We start from the raw sequence: 14908 nt of genomic DNA, 5'->3' as shown, positions 1-14908 counted from the left end.
TTTTTAAAAAAAATCACAGATGTAGAATTAAAAAGTGAGATGAAAGGCCATTTCTCTGTTTAACATAATAAAATTAAGATTCCATTCCTGAAATAAACCAAAACTCACAGTTAGATTCTCTTTATATATTAAAAAAACAAAGCAAACTTTTGTAATGCTGTTACACATCTGGACAAAACAGTATCCAAATGGATCAGACATATGAAGTACATAAATGAAACTAACACATGCACAGTTAGTTTCCAAGGAGTGTTACGGTCGCCATCTTCGTAAAGCCAGACCCAAGCTGCAACCATAACAAGCTGTTGTCACAAAGGCAAAAATCTAAGAAAAAAGAAACAAAAATTCACATCAGATCTGTATCACTAAGAAAATCATCATCCTAAGGAAAAACTATTTGAAGACTGACCCATCTACCTGAAGATACTTCAACACTTACGGAAATGTTTTGTAGTCATCTTTGATACTCTCTCTGAGTGTTACATCCCCTCTTCTCACAACATCACCCTTCCTTTAAACAGTCTAGCCTCAATAATTTTCTCATTTGTGGACAGCCTTATGTTGAACATTTGTTCACATACTGGGCCCACTTGTTAGTTTTTGTAAAAAGCCCAGCAGTTGTATTAAAAAAACTCAGTCTGCAGTATCGGCTTATACAGTGATCTCACAGCCAACAAAGGTAACAACTACCAGAACTCAAGGAGGTATCAAATCATTTCTGTGACAATAGAAAGTGATTTCACGGCTGAAAAAAGAAGACCCATAGAAATGAATCATCAGGTGGCTCTCTCCCTCTTGTGTGAGAGGTAGTCCTCATGCATGAGTCTGTGCTCTGCCCTGCACTACTGTCCTGAGTATTCAGTGAGGATTTCTTTAGCATCAGCTATGTGCCCAGCAGTACGTTTGGTGCATATAAATAGAAACATTGTCCTCACTGTTTTGGGGTTTATGATTCATTGAAAAATACAAGACCATGCAGTTAAATGTGGTTAAAATATTATGATTTAGTACAGGGATTGTTAACCAGGAAACTATAGCTCTGGGAAGGAATATCTGATTCCTCTACAGAATATTTTCACAGTTTACTATTCTGCTACTGTCCACACCCTTTTTCTGCTGGTTATCTCTCTGACAGGTCTCTAGTCTAGAAGTTGTCCTCTGAAAGCGAATAATCACTTTTAATATCTATTATTAGTGAAAAGGAAGTTTCCACTCTCTCAGGTATATTAAAAAGAAAAACGAGGAACTTTTAATATAGTGTCACAAATGAATGGCTCATACATTTAAGTGCTATTAAAACTCAGAAACTAGAGATTTATTTAGACTGAAGTGTATGGACGAAAAGGGACTCAACGTAGAACTTGAAGGTCGTATGGGTTTACTGAAGCATCTTTACTGGGACAGAGAAAAAAAGGACTTTATAGGTGAAAAGGAAGAATATCAGGGACAAAGTCACAGAAAAAGTACAGCCAGAACAGTCACATCATGGAGAACACTGACTGCTGGGCCGTTAGGGAAAAGAACGCAGGTGAGAATAATGACATTTGACATCTCAAAAATTATCTAGAAAAAACAGTAATATATCACATCTTTAAATTACTATATCAAAGCAAAATGACAAACTCACTTCAGTAAATGAATTCAGGAGGATAAACACAGTTCAAAAAAATGTCCCCACAGAATGAATTTCACCTGCGTATCATCTAGTGTAACGGCTGGCTTATTTGCCTCCCCTACTAGGCTGCACTTTCCTCAATGACAGGAACTGAAACTCATTCACCCTTGTACCCAAGGTCCAGCAAATTACCTGGCACATGGTAGTCCCTCAATAAATATTCACTGAATTAAAATGAATTATAAGTAGGTGTTGAACAATGAAGGACATAGCTAGAAACACACTTCCCTTACAATGTCTGAAGTTACAAGAAGTAAAAAGCACAATTCTTTTTACAAAGTAATCTTTGCTGTGCCAGGCCTGACTCCAAAGTCCACTTTCCCTCCTATCAAAATGCCTCTATATTGGTATAGCAATATTACAACACAGAATATTGCACTGCCTTTGTAAATGCCCATGTAGTAAACAATGTCAGCCACAGGAATTGTTCTTACTCTGCCTAGAATAATCGGTTAGGCTGAACTAACCAGGGGTGAGAATCATAAAGGTACACCACTAACAATTCTAATTAACACTTCCAATTTATAAATTGGCCCACCAATGCCTTCACACTGGCTATGATCCTGCATGAATGTCAACCTCCTTCAGCCTCAGTTTTATCATCTGTAAAACTGAGGGTAATAACAGTACTTTGCTAATAGGCTTATTGTACAGATAGAAAGCAATGATACGTTTAATGCTAATGGTTATAATTTCTGTTGCCTAAGGAGTTTCTTGGAAACCTTGGAAATGGAGGGGGACTGATGGTAGACTGCACTCATTGGACACTTACTGTGGCTGCCACGTTTATGTTATACTGGTTATCACTCAGAAGTGGCCGTACAGTCATGGTTCTATTACAGTGCAGATCATGCAGGGACGTAGCTGCTGCTTCCAGTAAAAAGGCTCCAAAGTAGAAGACAAACGCAGTAAAGTGGTAAGCAAAATCCTGAAGGAGGAGGAGAAAGAAAGAAATCTACAATTAAAAATACTAAGATTTTTATTTCTGTTTTTTATCTCAAACGATAATGTTTAGGCTCAAGAAGATCAGAACATTTATTCAAACAATCTTAACTTTACATTTGCCATTTATTTTGGCTGCTTCAGCAATGAAAGGCTATTAGAATCCAAGTGAAAATCAACCAACACATCTTAATTGGCAAAGTGGCAAACCTTCTGATATACTGAGTTTTATAATTTAAAAAAAAACAAAAAACTGTTGCCTTTGAGTCGATTCTGACTCATAGTGACCCCATGTGTGTCAGAGAAGAACCATATTCCATAGGGTTTTCGACGGCTGATCTTTCTAACGTAGATCACCAGGCCTTTCTTCCAACATGCCACCAACCTTTGAGTTAGCAGCTGAGTGTGTTAACCAGTGGCACCACCCAGGGACTCCTGAATTTTATATTAAAATGTATAATTTCAGTTTGGATTAAGGTGCCATAGAGGTCAATATTAATTAATATAAAAAAGGAGTAATGTATGCTGTCCTTAAAATTTCGATAAAATAGAATTTAAATTACATCTTTTTATTATAGTTATATATAATGAATATAAACATACATTTTATAATTATTTTATTTTTGAACAATTAATATTTTCATCCATTAGAGATTGTCATCCCATACACTGAAAGATACAGCCGGCCTATTAAGTCATAAAATTTACCAGCATATACTGACAAAAAGTATAGAAAACTTTCCTACAAAGCTTAGTTGTTTATTAGGTTATTTTGTATGCTGCTGGCATTACTGCGAAGCATAACTCTATTAAAATTCATACTGTCTTACCTGAATTAATGTACCATCGACACACTGCTGTTTGTGTTAACAACTCCCATATATGAGGCACTTTACATTCATTATTACTTGTCCTTACAACTGTCATTTCTGATCCCTATTTTACAAACAAGTAAAAGTCTCCCCCCTTTTCAGTTAAGTGACTGTCTCCAAGCCACACAAAGATTAACCTTTAGAGGGAGAACTCAAACTCACACAGGTCTGCCTGGCTCCAAAGTCCACTTTCTCTCCTCTCTATCAAACCACCTCTATTTTTGACATAGCAATATTACAACACAGACCGCCACCCGGCCTTTGTAAATGCCCAAGTAGCAAACAATGTCATTCATAGGAATTGTTCTATCATGTCTAGAATAATCTGGCAGGCTGAACCGAACTAACCAGGGGTGAGAACTATAAAGGCACATGGCTAACAAAATTCTTTCTACTTAACACCTCTCATTTGTAAACTGAACCACCAATGCCTTCAAAAAACTTAGGAAAAGTGGTGCATGATGGCCCCGTGCCTAATCTACAGGAAAAAAGCTCAAATATATGCTGTGGTCATTCAACAGATGGTAACTGAGGAAGGTCAAAATCCAAATATCACTACTTTTAGGGATTAAATATACAGCTGGGTCTTAATTAGCAATAATGACTAAGGGAAAATGTTTGGGATCATTAAGCACTGACTTAATTTACTGATGTGGATCCTCAGAAATAGCTTATTTTATCTTCAAAGGGAATGAAAAAGTTTTGTCACATGGTCTGCAACTCTTAGTATGATGTGGCCCTTGGCTTACTCATCAGCCTCATCTGATGCTGCCCTCATACCTCTTTGAACAACAGCCACTTGGAAATCAGCACAACTGGACTAAACCAAAGCTAAGAAGTTTCCTGAATACAATCAAACGCTTCGAGAGACAGAGTAGCAGGGGTGGGGATCTGGGGACCATGCTTTCAGGGGACACCTAAGTCAACTGGCATAACAAAGTTTATTAAGAAAATGTTCTGCATCCCACTTTGGTGAATGGTGTCTGGGGTCTTAAAAGCTAGCGAGTGGTCATCTAAGATGCATCAATTGGTCCCAACCACTTGGAGTAAAGAAGAATGAGGAACACCAAAGACACAAGGAAAGTATTAGCCCAAGAGACAGAAAGGGCCACATAAACAAGAGACTGCATCAGCCTGAGACCAGAAGAACTAGATGGTGCCTGGCTACCACAAATGACCGCCCTGACAGGGAACACAATAGAGTTCCCGATGGAGCAGGAGAAAGGTAGGGTACAGAACTCAAATTCTAGTAAAAAGACCAGACTTAATGGTCTGAGACTGGAGGAACTCCAGAAAGCATGGCCCCCGGACGCTCTGTCAGCCTAGAACTAAAACAATTCCCGAGGCCAACTCTTCAGACAAAGATTGGACTGGACTGTGGGACACCAAATGATACTCATGAAGAATGTGCTTAGCTCAAGTTCATACATGAGGCTAAATGGGAAGTCTCTGTCTGGAGGTGAGATGAGAATGCAGAGAGGGTTAGGAGCTTGTTGAATGGACACAGGAAATCAGGGGTGGAAAGGAAGAGTGTGCTGTCACAGTACAAGGAGAGCAATGAGGGTCACATAACAATGTATGTATAAATTTTTGTATGAGAGACTAACTTGAATTGTAAACTTACTTAAACTACAATAATAAAAAAAGAATTGTCATAAGTGTCAAATGAGTAAATAAACGTGAGGGAGCAGCAAGTACAGCGCAGGACATTTAAGATATTAAATGAGTGATGTCAGAATACACAAGGAGGAATCACAATCAAATGTGTGCCAACCACATTCCTCGGGAATACAGGGAAACACATTGAATTGCACAAAACTTTTTTTTTTTTTTCAGACCTGATTTTTCTAAACTATATCTTTCCTTAACCCCTTCCTAAAGAGAGAATGTAAATATGGCATCTCTTGTTTCAAGTTAGGCAAAAGAATATTCCTTCCTCTCCACAAAAAGTCAATAAAACAAAACATTTTAAAACCAAAATCTGCTTCTATTTACAAAATTAAAATGGGGCAAGTTTTTAGCATTTAAAATATGTTATGAGTCAAAATCGACTCAACGGCAACGGGTTTGGTTTTTTTTGGTTTTGGTATTGCATGTTATTTTTTATTTTACCATTTATACTAAAGCTAAACAGCTTGGGAAAAATACTGAAGAGATCTATCAGGAATCTTAATTTAAGCTCATGATCAATGTAAGTTAGATGCAGTATTGTAGTCAATCTTGACAACAAGTAATTTTAGAAAATAAATTATCAAGATGTACTCTAGCTTCCTTCACGCATGGCATACAGACAGCATTAAATTATTACCACAGGAGAAAGCAATTCTTTTTTGAGCAATTAATGTCTCACAGTTCTGGAATGCAGCAATTAAAAATCGTTACCATTTTGTGACAACTCTATGATATGCCAGGCTCAAAAATTTCCCTGGCTAAGTGTAAAAGGTGTATCATATATCGCAAAGCCTATTAGTAAGCCACATAATCAAAGATGACTGAGTATGTAGAAAATCACAAAAAAAGAGAAAAAAATTCCCAACCTATTATTTCCAAATAAGTTGGGCATTTAAGTAAACTCCTTGAAAGCAAGAGTTGGCTCTTTGAGAGTATGGCCACCCTGTGACACGTGCTCAGAGAGATAACCACTGTCCTGTGTAGTATCTGTTGCTATTACCATCTTTCTCAGTAAGAGTGGACTTGTTGTTGTTACTTGCCATCAAGTCAATTCTGACTCCTGGCAACCCCGCATGTGTAGAGGGTTTTCAAGGCTGTGACCCTTTGGAAGCAGATCACCAGGCCTGTCTTCCAAGGTGCCTCTGGATAGGTTTCAACTACCAACCCTTCAGCTAGTAGTCAAGTGCTTAACTGCTTGTGCCACCTCAAGACAGGAATGGAATACTCCAGATGAAAAAACCACAGGATAGTCTTTACAGATGACCTATAGAACCGACGGGCAGCTCTTTCCACTTTCAATAGTCCCTCATATATGGTGGTTTAATAGAAAGAACAAAACGCTTATATTTATTATCAGGACATTAGATAGAGTGCTATAAATTGGGGGTAATGCAAATTTAGGCAAATTAATGTAAGTGAATAAGGATATTAATTATTGTACTCAGTATCAAAGGTAAGACTCAATATAAGCAAAAGGAAAAAAGACGGTACAAACATAAAGATCATCAGACCAAGAGTGATAGTCAAAGCATAAACATTGGTTACACATGTGCGTCAACCAACTAGCAAGAATACTGGACACTGCAGGATCCTGGAAACGCCCTACTTTACCAGGTGCTCCCTTTAGTTCCCGGGATTACTGGAAGGTCAGAGAAGATCCCAAGGAAAGAAAGGACCAGGCTGTGGATGGCACAACACTTGGGGTGATGAGATGAGCTGGGCAGTGACTATGTATTCACCAGTACAGAAGTACCCATAGGGCTACACTGGTATGTACTGGCCTAGTATTATCTTTGGCCCTCATAGTAAAAGAGACCAGTGGCCCTGACGACTGAACGGTTGACTGACCAAGTCCTTCATGTTACTATGGAAAAGTTGGACATTTAGAAAGCAGAGGTTAAGCATCTCTCTATAATTTTTTTTTTTAACAAATTTATCTTTATTATAACAGGTATTCCTAAGAAACTTTGAGCAATCGCTAGAAATGACCCAGTACAGAACCTCAGCTGCCGCTTGAAAGGGTCTCTCGCTGATTAAGAGAAAAAGCGCAGGAGACTCGCAGTATCTGCAGACTCGTGCTCCCCACAGAGAAAACAATACCAGCGTTCTGACCACCTCCACAAACTCAGGAAAAGGGGACGACGACGATGTGCAATTATACGGGCCAATGGTACCAATGCAGACAGCGGGTTAGTGCAACCCAAAGCGGTTCCAACTTTTGAACAGCAAAAAAATCCGGGGAAAACACGAACGTAGTCCCCGACTACCACAAATTATGCAGCTGAGTTCCCCACATTTGGGGAAATTGCAGTGGTCAGCAGGTCTGGAGTGCAATGGATAAACCTTGCCCTGGGAAAATCACCTTCGTGATCATGGTATCTCCCCTGCCAGGTAAGTATTCTCTGTAACTTTTGATCTTCAGTATCTGGCCAGTTATTAGGAATACTTTCTCATCATCAATAAGAAATACATGCAAAAGTGTAGGAACACACTCTATTAGCAACCTAACAAATAGAAGCATTCTCAAAGGTTTACATTGCCAGTCTGTGTGTATAAAGAGTTAAAATGATTATGGAAAGTTTACTATATGCCAGACATAAAACTAACCATTTTATACATACATTGTTTCCATTATTCTTTAACAGTATTCAGTGAAAGAAGTATTACTATTTTACAGAAGGAAAAAATTGAAATTCAGGGAGGTTAAATATTTTGCCCAAGGCTACACAGCCATTAAGCAAACCAGACCTAACCTCAAAGCCTGTGCTCGTAACCACTGTAAAACACAGCCTCCTTGCCTTCATACTAACTCACGTCGTTTGCCCCAGGCTGATTTAAAGGGAAGCCACATTCATTAGACTTCACTGCAGATAACATTCGGGATTACAGTTCTTCTACTTGTGATCTATAAATAAGACTGGAACAAATAGTTCCGCTAACATCTGTTCCAAAGCTATCTTCCTACAGAATAAAATGCTATCATGCTTGAAAGAAATATATTTAAAGCCTGACTACAGGCCTGATTTAAGTTTTTAAAAATCAAAGTGTTGTCAGAACATAATGGGGGTTCTTCACGACATTCACTGAAGCCCTCTTCACCATGGATTAGAATTCATGCTCCACTGAATCATTCAGAAATAGTCACAGAGAACGAGTAATCACAAGCATGAAAGAGAGACCCAATACATTACACTGGAAAAGGAAGTTGATCCATTCAATGGTCTTCTAATTTTAAAAGGAGTGTTGATTGAAAATTTGAGTATTTGCACAACTTGAAGAATGTAATCTATGTCATTGAATTGTGCATGCAGAAATTGTTGAGATGGTGTTTGTTTTGTTATGTATATTTTCAACACAGTAAAAAATTGTAAAAAAATAGACGAGAACTAAATGCATAAAAAGAAAATTTATTTCCTGACACTCATCAATTCTTGTTAATTTAGGACAGGAATTGATAATAAATATAAAATATTCCCTTTTTTTCCTAAGTATTTGGAGAGCAGAAGATATCATTATTTGTTTTCTGAAGAGAATATTTGTATATTAAGTATCTGAGGAAGAAACCAACGGAAAATTTCAAGATACATGTTACAACATTCATCTTCCAAAGACATCGGTTCAATAGTTCAACAATTGCAATGCAATTCATTTGCTGTAGAAAATAAAACAGTCTTTGAGTAAAGGTCATCTAATTCATAAAGGAGTAGCTCAGCTCTATCAGCATGAGGATTTCACAAACTGGGATTCTACTGTCATGTAAGGCAGCCACAAGGCATCACATCAGACCCTGTGGTTTGACCTCTCTCCCACTAGCGGCACCCAGTAAATCAGAACACGAAATCAAGCACTTCAGAGCAGAATGAGATATTTATGTTTCCCACATTTTCCTGAAGCAGACTTAAAATAAAAATCCTTTACCAGGAAGTTCCAATTGGCATCAATCTGAGTCACCATGCCAGACAGGAATACGCCCAGGAAAAGGAGGGAAAAGAAAAATGCTGTCACGGACACAAACATGACCCATCCTTGTAGAAGAGGTAGAGGGACATTGGAGGAGGCGACCAAAATCCAGACAAGTGCCCCAAACACCTGAAAGAAACGAGACAGAGGGTGGTAAGTTTGCTTAAAATGTTTGTGCAACAGAATTAAAACACACTTGTATCAACCACACTACTCCCTCTTATCTCCCCAGACCTCCGTACACGTTCCTGCACCCCCACCCATCATTTTCTTTTTCATCATGTGAGCTGCCTTCTTCCCTCCCTGTCCTTCTACTTAGAGTCCTGATCCTACTCCACGCCTGTATCTCTACATCTGCCTCCATGCTGGACTCCCTTCCTCAGCCCATGAACATGCCGAGTATTCTTTCAGATCCTAAAACATCTTCCCTTGACCCTGTAGCCACTCTAACTACTGCCCTCTCTACGTATTTCCTTTTCAGCCAATCATTTTTACAAATTTGTCTATACCTGGTCTCTACTTCCTGTCCTTGAAGTTATTCTTCAAACCACTGTAAACCAGCTTCTGCTCTTTTCACTTCTCAGTGTTTATAAGCAAAATTCAGCCATCACCTTCTAATTTACCACATCCAGTGGTCATTTTGCAGTCCTTATCATGACTTATTTGTAGCATTTTCTATGATCGCCTATGATAATAATAGCTGTAGCTGCTGTAAATAACTAAAAACAATAAACTCTACCATCATTTATTGAGTATGTCTTACGTGCTGGGCATGGGAATAGGTAGATGTTCGTGCATCTAATATTCAATAATTACCTACAACAGGTCAGGCACTGTGTCAGGTGTTGGCAATATAACGATAAAGAGTTTACACTTGGTCTCTATAACTGTAAAACTCACAGTGATTAGAGGAAAGAGACAATTAAGCAAGTGATTAAAATGCTGCTTGATAATGTGGAAATTGGGCAAGTGATGGCAAGTTCCCCATGTACCAAGTGGGGAACAGCGAGAAGTGCAAACTAGAGACTGAGCAGAAATAGTCTTGAAGGTGATGGCCAACAAGATGAACTTCACTCAAGGACAAAAGGAGGCCACAGAATCATGCTGAGTAGAAGTAGCATGGTCAGATTTGCACTGACAAGTATCTCTCCAGCTAGAGTGTGAAAATGGACTGGAGAAGAAAGGATAAAGGGCTGGGGAACCACATAGGCAACTCTTCCAACAACAAAGGTGTGAACTATATTCAGGGCAGTGAAGACAGGGAGAGGTAAACGGATTGTGAGAAATTTAGAAGTAGACGTTATGGTAGTTGGTAACTGGTCAGATGTGAGACATGACAGAAAAATAACAGACAAGGAAAATACCTACATTTCTGGCTTTGGCAACTAGGAGTGAGTTAGAAAACACAAGAGGAGAATGTTTGGGGGCGTGAACAGATGAGTTCTATGGATCTAACACCAGCAATCTCCTCCTTTGCATGGCATTCCAAGTCCTTTAGATCACAACAGTCTTTTTCATCTCTGGCCACTAAGTCCCTCACATTTTGCATTCAAGAAGAACTATCCAAAGTCCAAAGACAAAGCTATTTTACATCTGAGTGGCTTGACACACGATGGGTCCACAATGTCATTTCCTCCCACGTTTGAGAAAGTCCCATTCACAGCTTGTCTTAGTTACTTAGTGCTACTATAACCAAAATACCACAAGTGGATGGCTTTAACAAACAGAAATTTATTTTCTCACAGTTTAGGAGGCTAGATGTCCAAATTCAGGGTGCCAGCTCTAGCAGAAGGCTTTCTGCCAGCTCTAGAGGAAGAGACTTGTCTCTTCTGAGCTTCTGGCTCCTAGGTGATCTTCATGTGGCTTGGCATCTCCTTCCCCCATCTCTGCTTCTCTCACTTGCTTGTTTAATCTCTTTTATATCTCAAGGGACTGACTCAGGATCACCCTACACTAATCCTGTCTCATTTACATAACAAAGACAACCCATTCCAAAATGGGATTATAACAATAGGCATAGAGGCTAGATTTACAGTACATGTTTTGGGGGGACACAATTCAATCCATAATTTTCCACCCTTTGCCCTCCCAAAATTCATGTCCTTGCCACATGCATATTCACCCCATAACATCATCTTAAAAGTCTTAAATCAACTCCAAGTCCAAAATATCATCTTCTGAATCATCCGCATCAAATATGGGTGAGACTTTAGGCACATTCCATCTTGGGGCAAAATTCCTCTTCATCTGTGAACCTGTGAAATCTAGACTACAGGTTATCTGTTTTCAAAGTACAATGGTGGAATAGGCACAGGGTAGACATTTCCATTACAAATGGGAGAAACTGGAGGAAAAGAAGGGATAACAGGCACTAAGCAAGTCCAAAACCCAGCACAACAATTTACAAGAGCTCTCAAGGCTTGAAAATAATCCTCTCTTCTCTGAGACGATGTAGGCAATGGCCCTACCATCCATGATCTGGGTGTCGGCCATACCCTCTGGATTCTGGGTGGAGGCCCCTCAGCTCTGGGCTTAAGCTCTGCCTTCCATGCCCTCTAGGACAGCAACTCTGCTCCCTCGGCTTTGAGCAGTTTCATTCTCCTAGTTCATCGAGTGGTGAGCCCATCCGCTTGGCCTCAGCAGGCTCCATTCTTCTGCCCCTTGGGTATGGCCACTCCACTCTCTCAGCTTTGGGTGACAGTCCCATCCCCCAACACACCTTAACAGCAGCCCCACACTCCGAAACCAAGTTGGCAAAGATCTGAATCTTGAAACCTAGCATGTTGTGACCCCACCCATTGAGATCCAGGAGACTGTGGCCCCGCCCTTTGAAACCAAGAAGGCCCTACTTCCCATGCTCCTTCCAACAGTGCTGACCTTTGAGCTGCTCCAGGGATGGTCCTTTTCTTTTCTTGGAGGACAAAAGATGTAGCTCCGTTGGCCTGTTTCCTGCCTGTAGAATTCCAAGAGGCAGACAATGTTCTTTCCTTTTGTTCTTTCTCTGTCCCCTTTGGTCTAAGCTGTTGGGTTTTCTGCTGTCATAGTTGGTTAGATACATCAGTCATAGGCTTAATCTCTTTAACAAAAGATTGTGTGGCCATGTCCTTGGTGAAAATTCTAGGACATGTGTCCTTAGTTTGTACAACAGAATTTTCCAAATCTTTAAGTTTTGTTTTCATTTTGCACAGCTCATTTTTAAGTCTAATTCTTTCCTCTTGCATTTTATTTAGACAGCAAGGAGAAAACATGCAGCCCCTTTAAGATTTTGCTTAGAAATCTCCTCAGCCAGATATCCAAGTTCATCACTTACAAGTTCTACCTTCCACCAAACATTTGAACAGAATTCAGATAAGTTCTTTGCCACTGCATAAAAAGCATCGCCCTTCCTCCACTGTCCAATCACACGTTCATTTTCTTCTAAAGCCTCACTAGAATCACAGTTAATGTCCACATTTCTAGCAACATTCTGTTGATAGTGCCATATGTATTCTCTAAGACAACAGAAACTTTCTCTATAGCTCTCCTTGCTTCCTTCTGAGCCCTCGTCAGAATTGCCTTTGACATCCTAATTCTACCAATAGTCTCTTCAAGGTAATCTAGGCTTTTACTATTTGGCACCTTAAAACTCTTCCAGCTGCTACCCATGATCCAATTTCAAAACCACTTCCACATTTTAGGTATTTGTTGGAGCAGCACCTGCACTTCTTAGTACCAAATTCTTAGTTATCTAGTGCTGCTATAACAGAAATACCACAAGTGAATAGCTTCAACAAACAAATTTATTTTCTCACAGTTTAGGAGGCTAGAAGTCCGAATTCAGGGCATTGGCTCTAGGGGAAGGCTCTCTCTCTCTGTCAGCTCTGGAGGAAGGTCCTTGTCTCTTCTGAGCTTCTGCTCCTGGACAATTTTCATGTGGCTTGGCATCTCTCTTCCTCCAACTCTGCTTCTCTTGTTTGACTGTTTCATCTTTTTTATATATCAAAAGAAACTGACTCAAGATGCACCCTACGCTAATCCTGTCTCATTGGTATAACGAAGACAACCCATTCCCAAATGAGATTATAACCACAGGCATAGAGGCTATGATTTACAACACATATTTTGGGGGGACACGTTTTCAATCCATAACATAGCTCATGCAGGATATCACGTCATCCAAAAAGTTGTTCCTGAGTTCCACCTAGCTCAGTTGCTCCTCCCTCTTCTGGGAAAGTGCCTATTGTAGATATGTTACACTGATGAGACACACTGTGATTTTAATCCCATGGCTGTCAGTCTATCGGCATTATTGGGCCTTGTTGGAGGCACACTGCCTATGTCTCTGCATCTGAAGCCATGTATTTATCTACGCAATAATCCTTTCCTAACTACCAGTCAGGCACAATGCTAGATTTAGCAACATGAAAAACTAGGCCACACACCTACAATGAAGACATCTACAGGCAAGTGGGAACATCTCTTTCTCTCACCCAGAAGAGCAGTACAGGGGATATGTTAGACATATGCATCTGGCATGGAGACGGCTCTCAAATATTTGCTTAGTGAAGAAATAAACTCCAAGTGCCCATATGAGTCTCCTTTGACGGCTGGAACTGTTTGAGCTCCAAAGGTTTAAAAAAAAAAAAAAGTAATCATCTTTTTAAGTATCTAGATAGCATCCAAATGGAACAAGTCACTAAAGTAAAAACAACAAGATTTAATTCAAATGTCTAAAAAAAAGTACCAGTCATACAATTTGTTATTACTTTAAAGAAACACTTTTTAAAGCATCATAAATTTTCACTTGAACACCTATAACTAAAGCACTAGTCTAATAAATTTATCATTATAGTGGTGTATCTCAAGCCCCAATTTCAAATAAAAAATTAACAGTCAATCCATAAAGTTCCATGAGATTAATCTAAGTGATAAATATTAATGCACATTAAATTTTTTAACCACAACCTTATCAGTGGCTATGAAAGAAAGAAACTTGTTCCTGGTAAAAGGTTTTCTACATTTTTATACTGTTTATTTAATAAATATTTGAAGGTGATAAGAATATCTTCAATAGGTTAATCTTTCCTTTTTTTCCCAGCCTCTTCTTTCTGATAGTCTTTCTTTACTGTCCCACTACAAGTAGCTTATATTAATTTAAATACATTTTAAAGATAAAAAAGCCCATAAAAACCACTGCCATTGAATCGATTCCAACTCATACCGACCCTACAGGACAGAGCAGAACTGCCCCATAGGGTTTCCAAGGAGCGGCTGGTGGATTGAACTGCTGACCTTTCAGTTGGTAGCCAAGCTCTTAACCACTGTCCCACCAAGGCACATCATTATTAAAAATCCATAATTCAAGAATCATTTACCAAGAGCCTATATACAGATACGTTGTTGCTGGTTGCCATCGAGTGGATTCTGGGATATAAAAGGTAATAAAGAACAACTGACCACCGTTTAGAAGGAGAAAGCAGATCGAAACAGATATGCATTAATAACGGGATACAGGGACTGTGATAAATCTACACCTCTAAAGAAGGGCCCATATGATCCGTTGGAATTAAACATAACATTTACAGACCTGGACTAGACCTCAGCTGGGCCAGTCCCAAACCTACTGCAGGTACTACAGAGGAATACTCAAGAAAAAACAAGACAAGGTTCCCTCTTATAGGAGCGCCAAATAAGGGAGAAACAGAAACCATTAAATCTGCTTCAGGCAGCAGATTGTGGTGAGTGCTATAAAAAGAGCTCAACACAGCGTGCTCTGAGAGACTGGGTGGGGGAGACAAAATATAACGGG

The 14908-nt window shown here is 39.4% G+C and overlaps 1 protein-coding gene and 1 non-coding gene across 2 annotated transcripts in view; both read right to left on the bottom strand.

Annotated features, from left to right (window-relative positions):
• Positions 1 to 252: 252 nt before the first annotated feature.
• Positions 253 to 14908, bottom strand: part of MAL2 (mal, T cell differentiation protein 2) — a 28704-nt gene continuing 14048 nt past the window's right edge. The window contains exons 2-4 of the mRNA XM_004372969.1: positions 9079 to 9249; positions 2448 to 2603; positions 253 to 324 (exon numbers count right to left, since the gene is read on the bottom strand). Of these exons, the coding sequence (XP_004373026.1) occupies positions 253 to 324; positions 2448 to 2603; positions 9079 to 9249 (399 nt within the window). The remainder of the gene's footprint in view (positions 325 to 2447; positions 2604 to 9078; positions 9250 to 14908) is intronic.
• On the bottom strand, positions 7396 to 7559 carry LOC111819956 (U1 spliceosomal RNA). Its single transcript, XR_002823532.1, has one exon. It is a non-coding gene; the product is annotated as a U1 spliceosomal RNA (small nuclear RNA).

This window comes from Trichechus manatus, unplaced genomic scaffold (assembly GCF_000243295.1).
Source record: "Trichechus manatus latirostris isolate Lorelei unplaced genomic scaffold, TriManLat1.0 scaffold00022, whole genome shotgun sequence".
Classification (NCBI taxonomy): Eukaryota; Metazoa; Chordata; class Mammalia; order Sirenia; family Trichechidae; genus Trichechus; species Trichechus manatus.
Note: the sequence above shows the minus strand (reverse complement) of the source record. Positions and strands in the feature narration are given on the sequence as shown.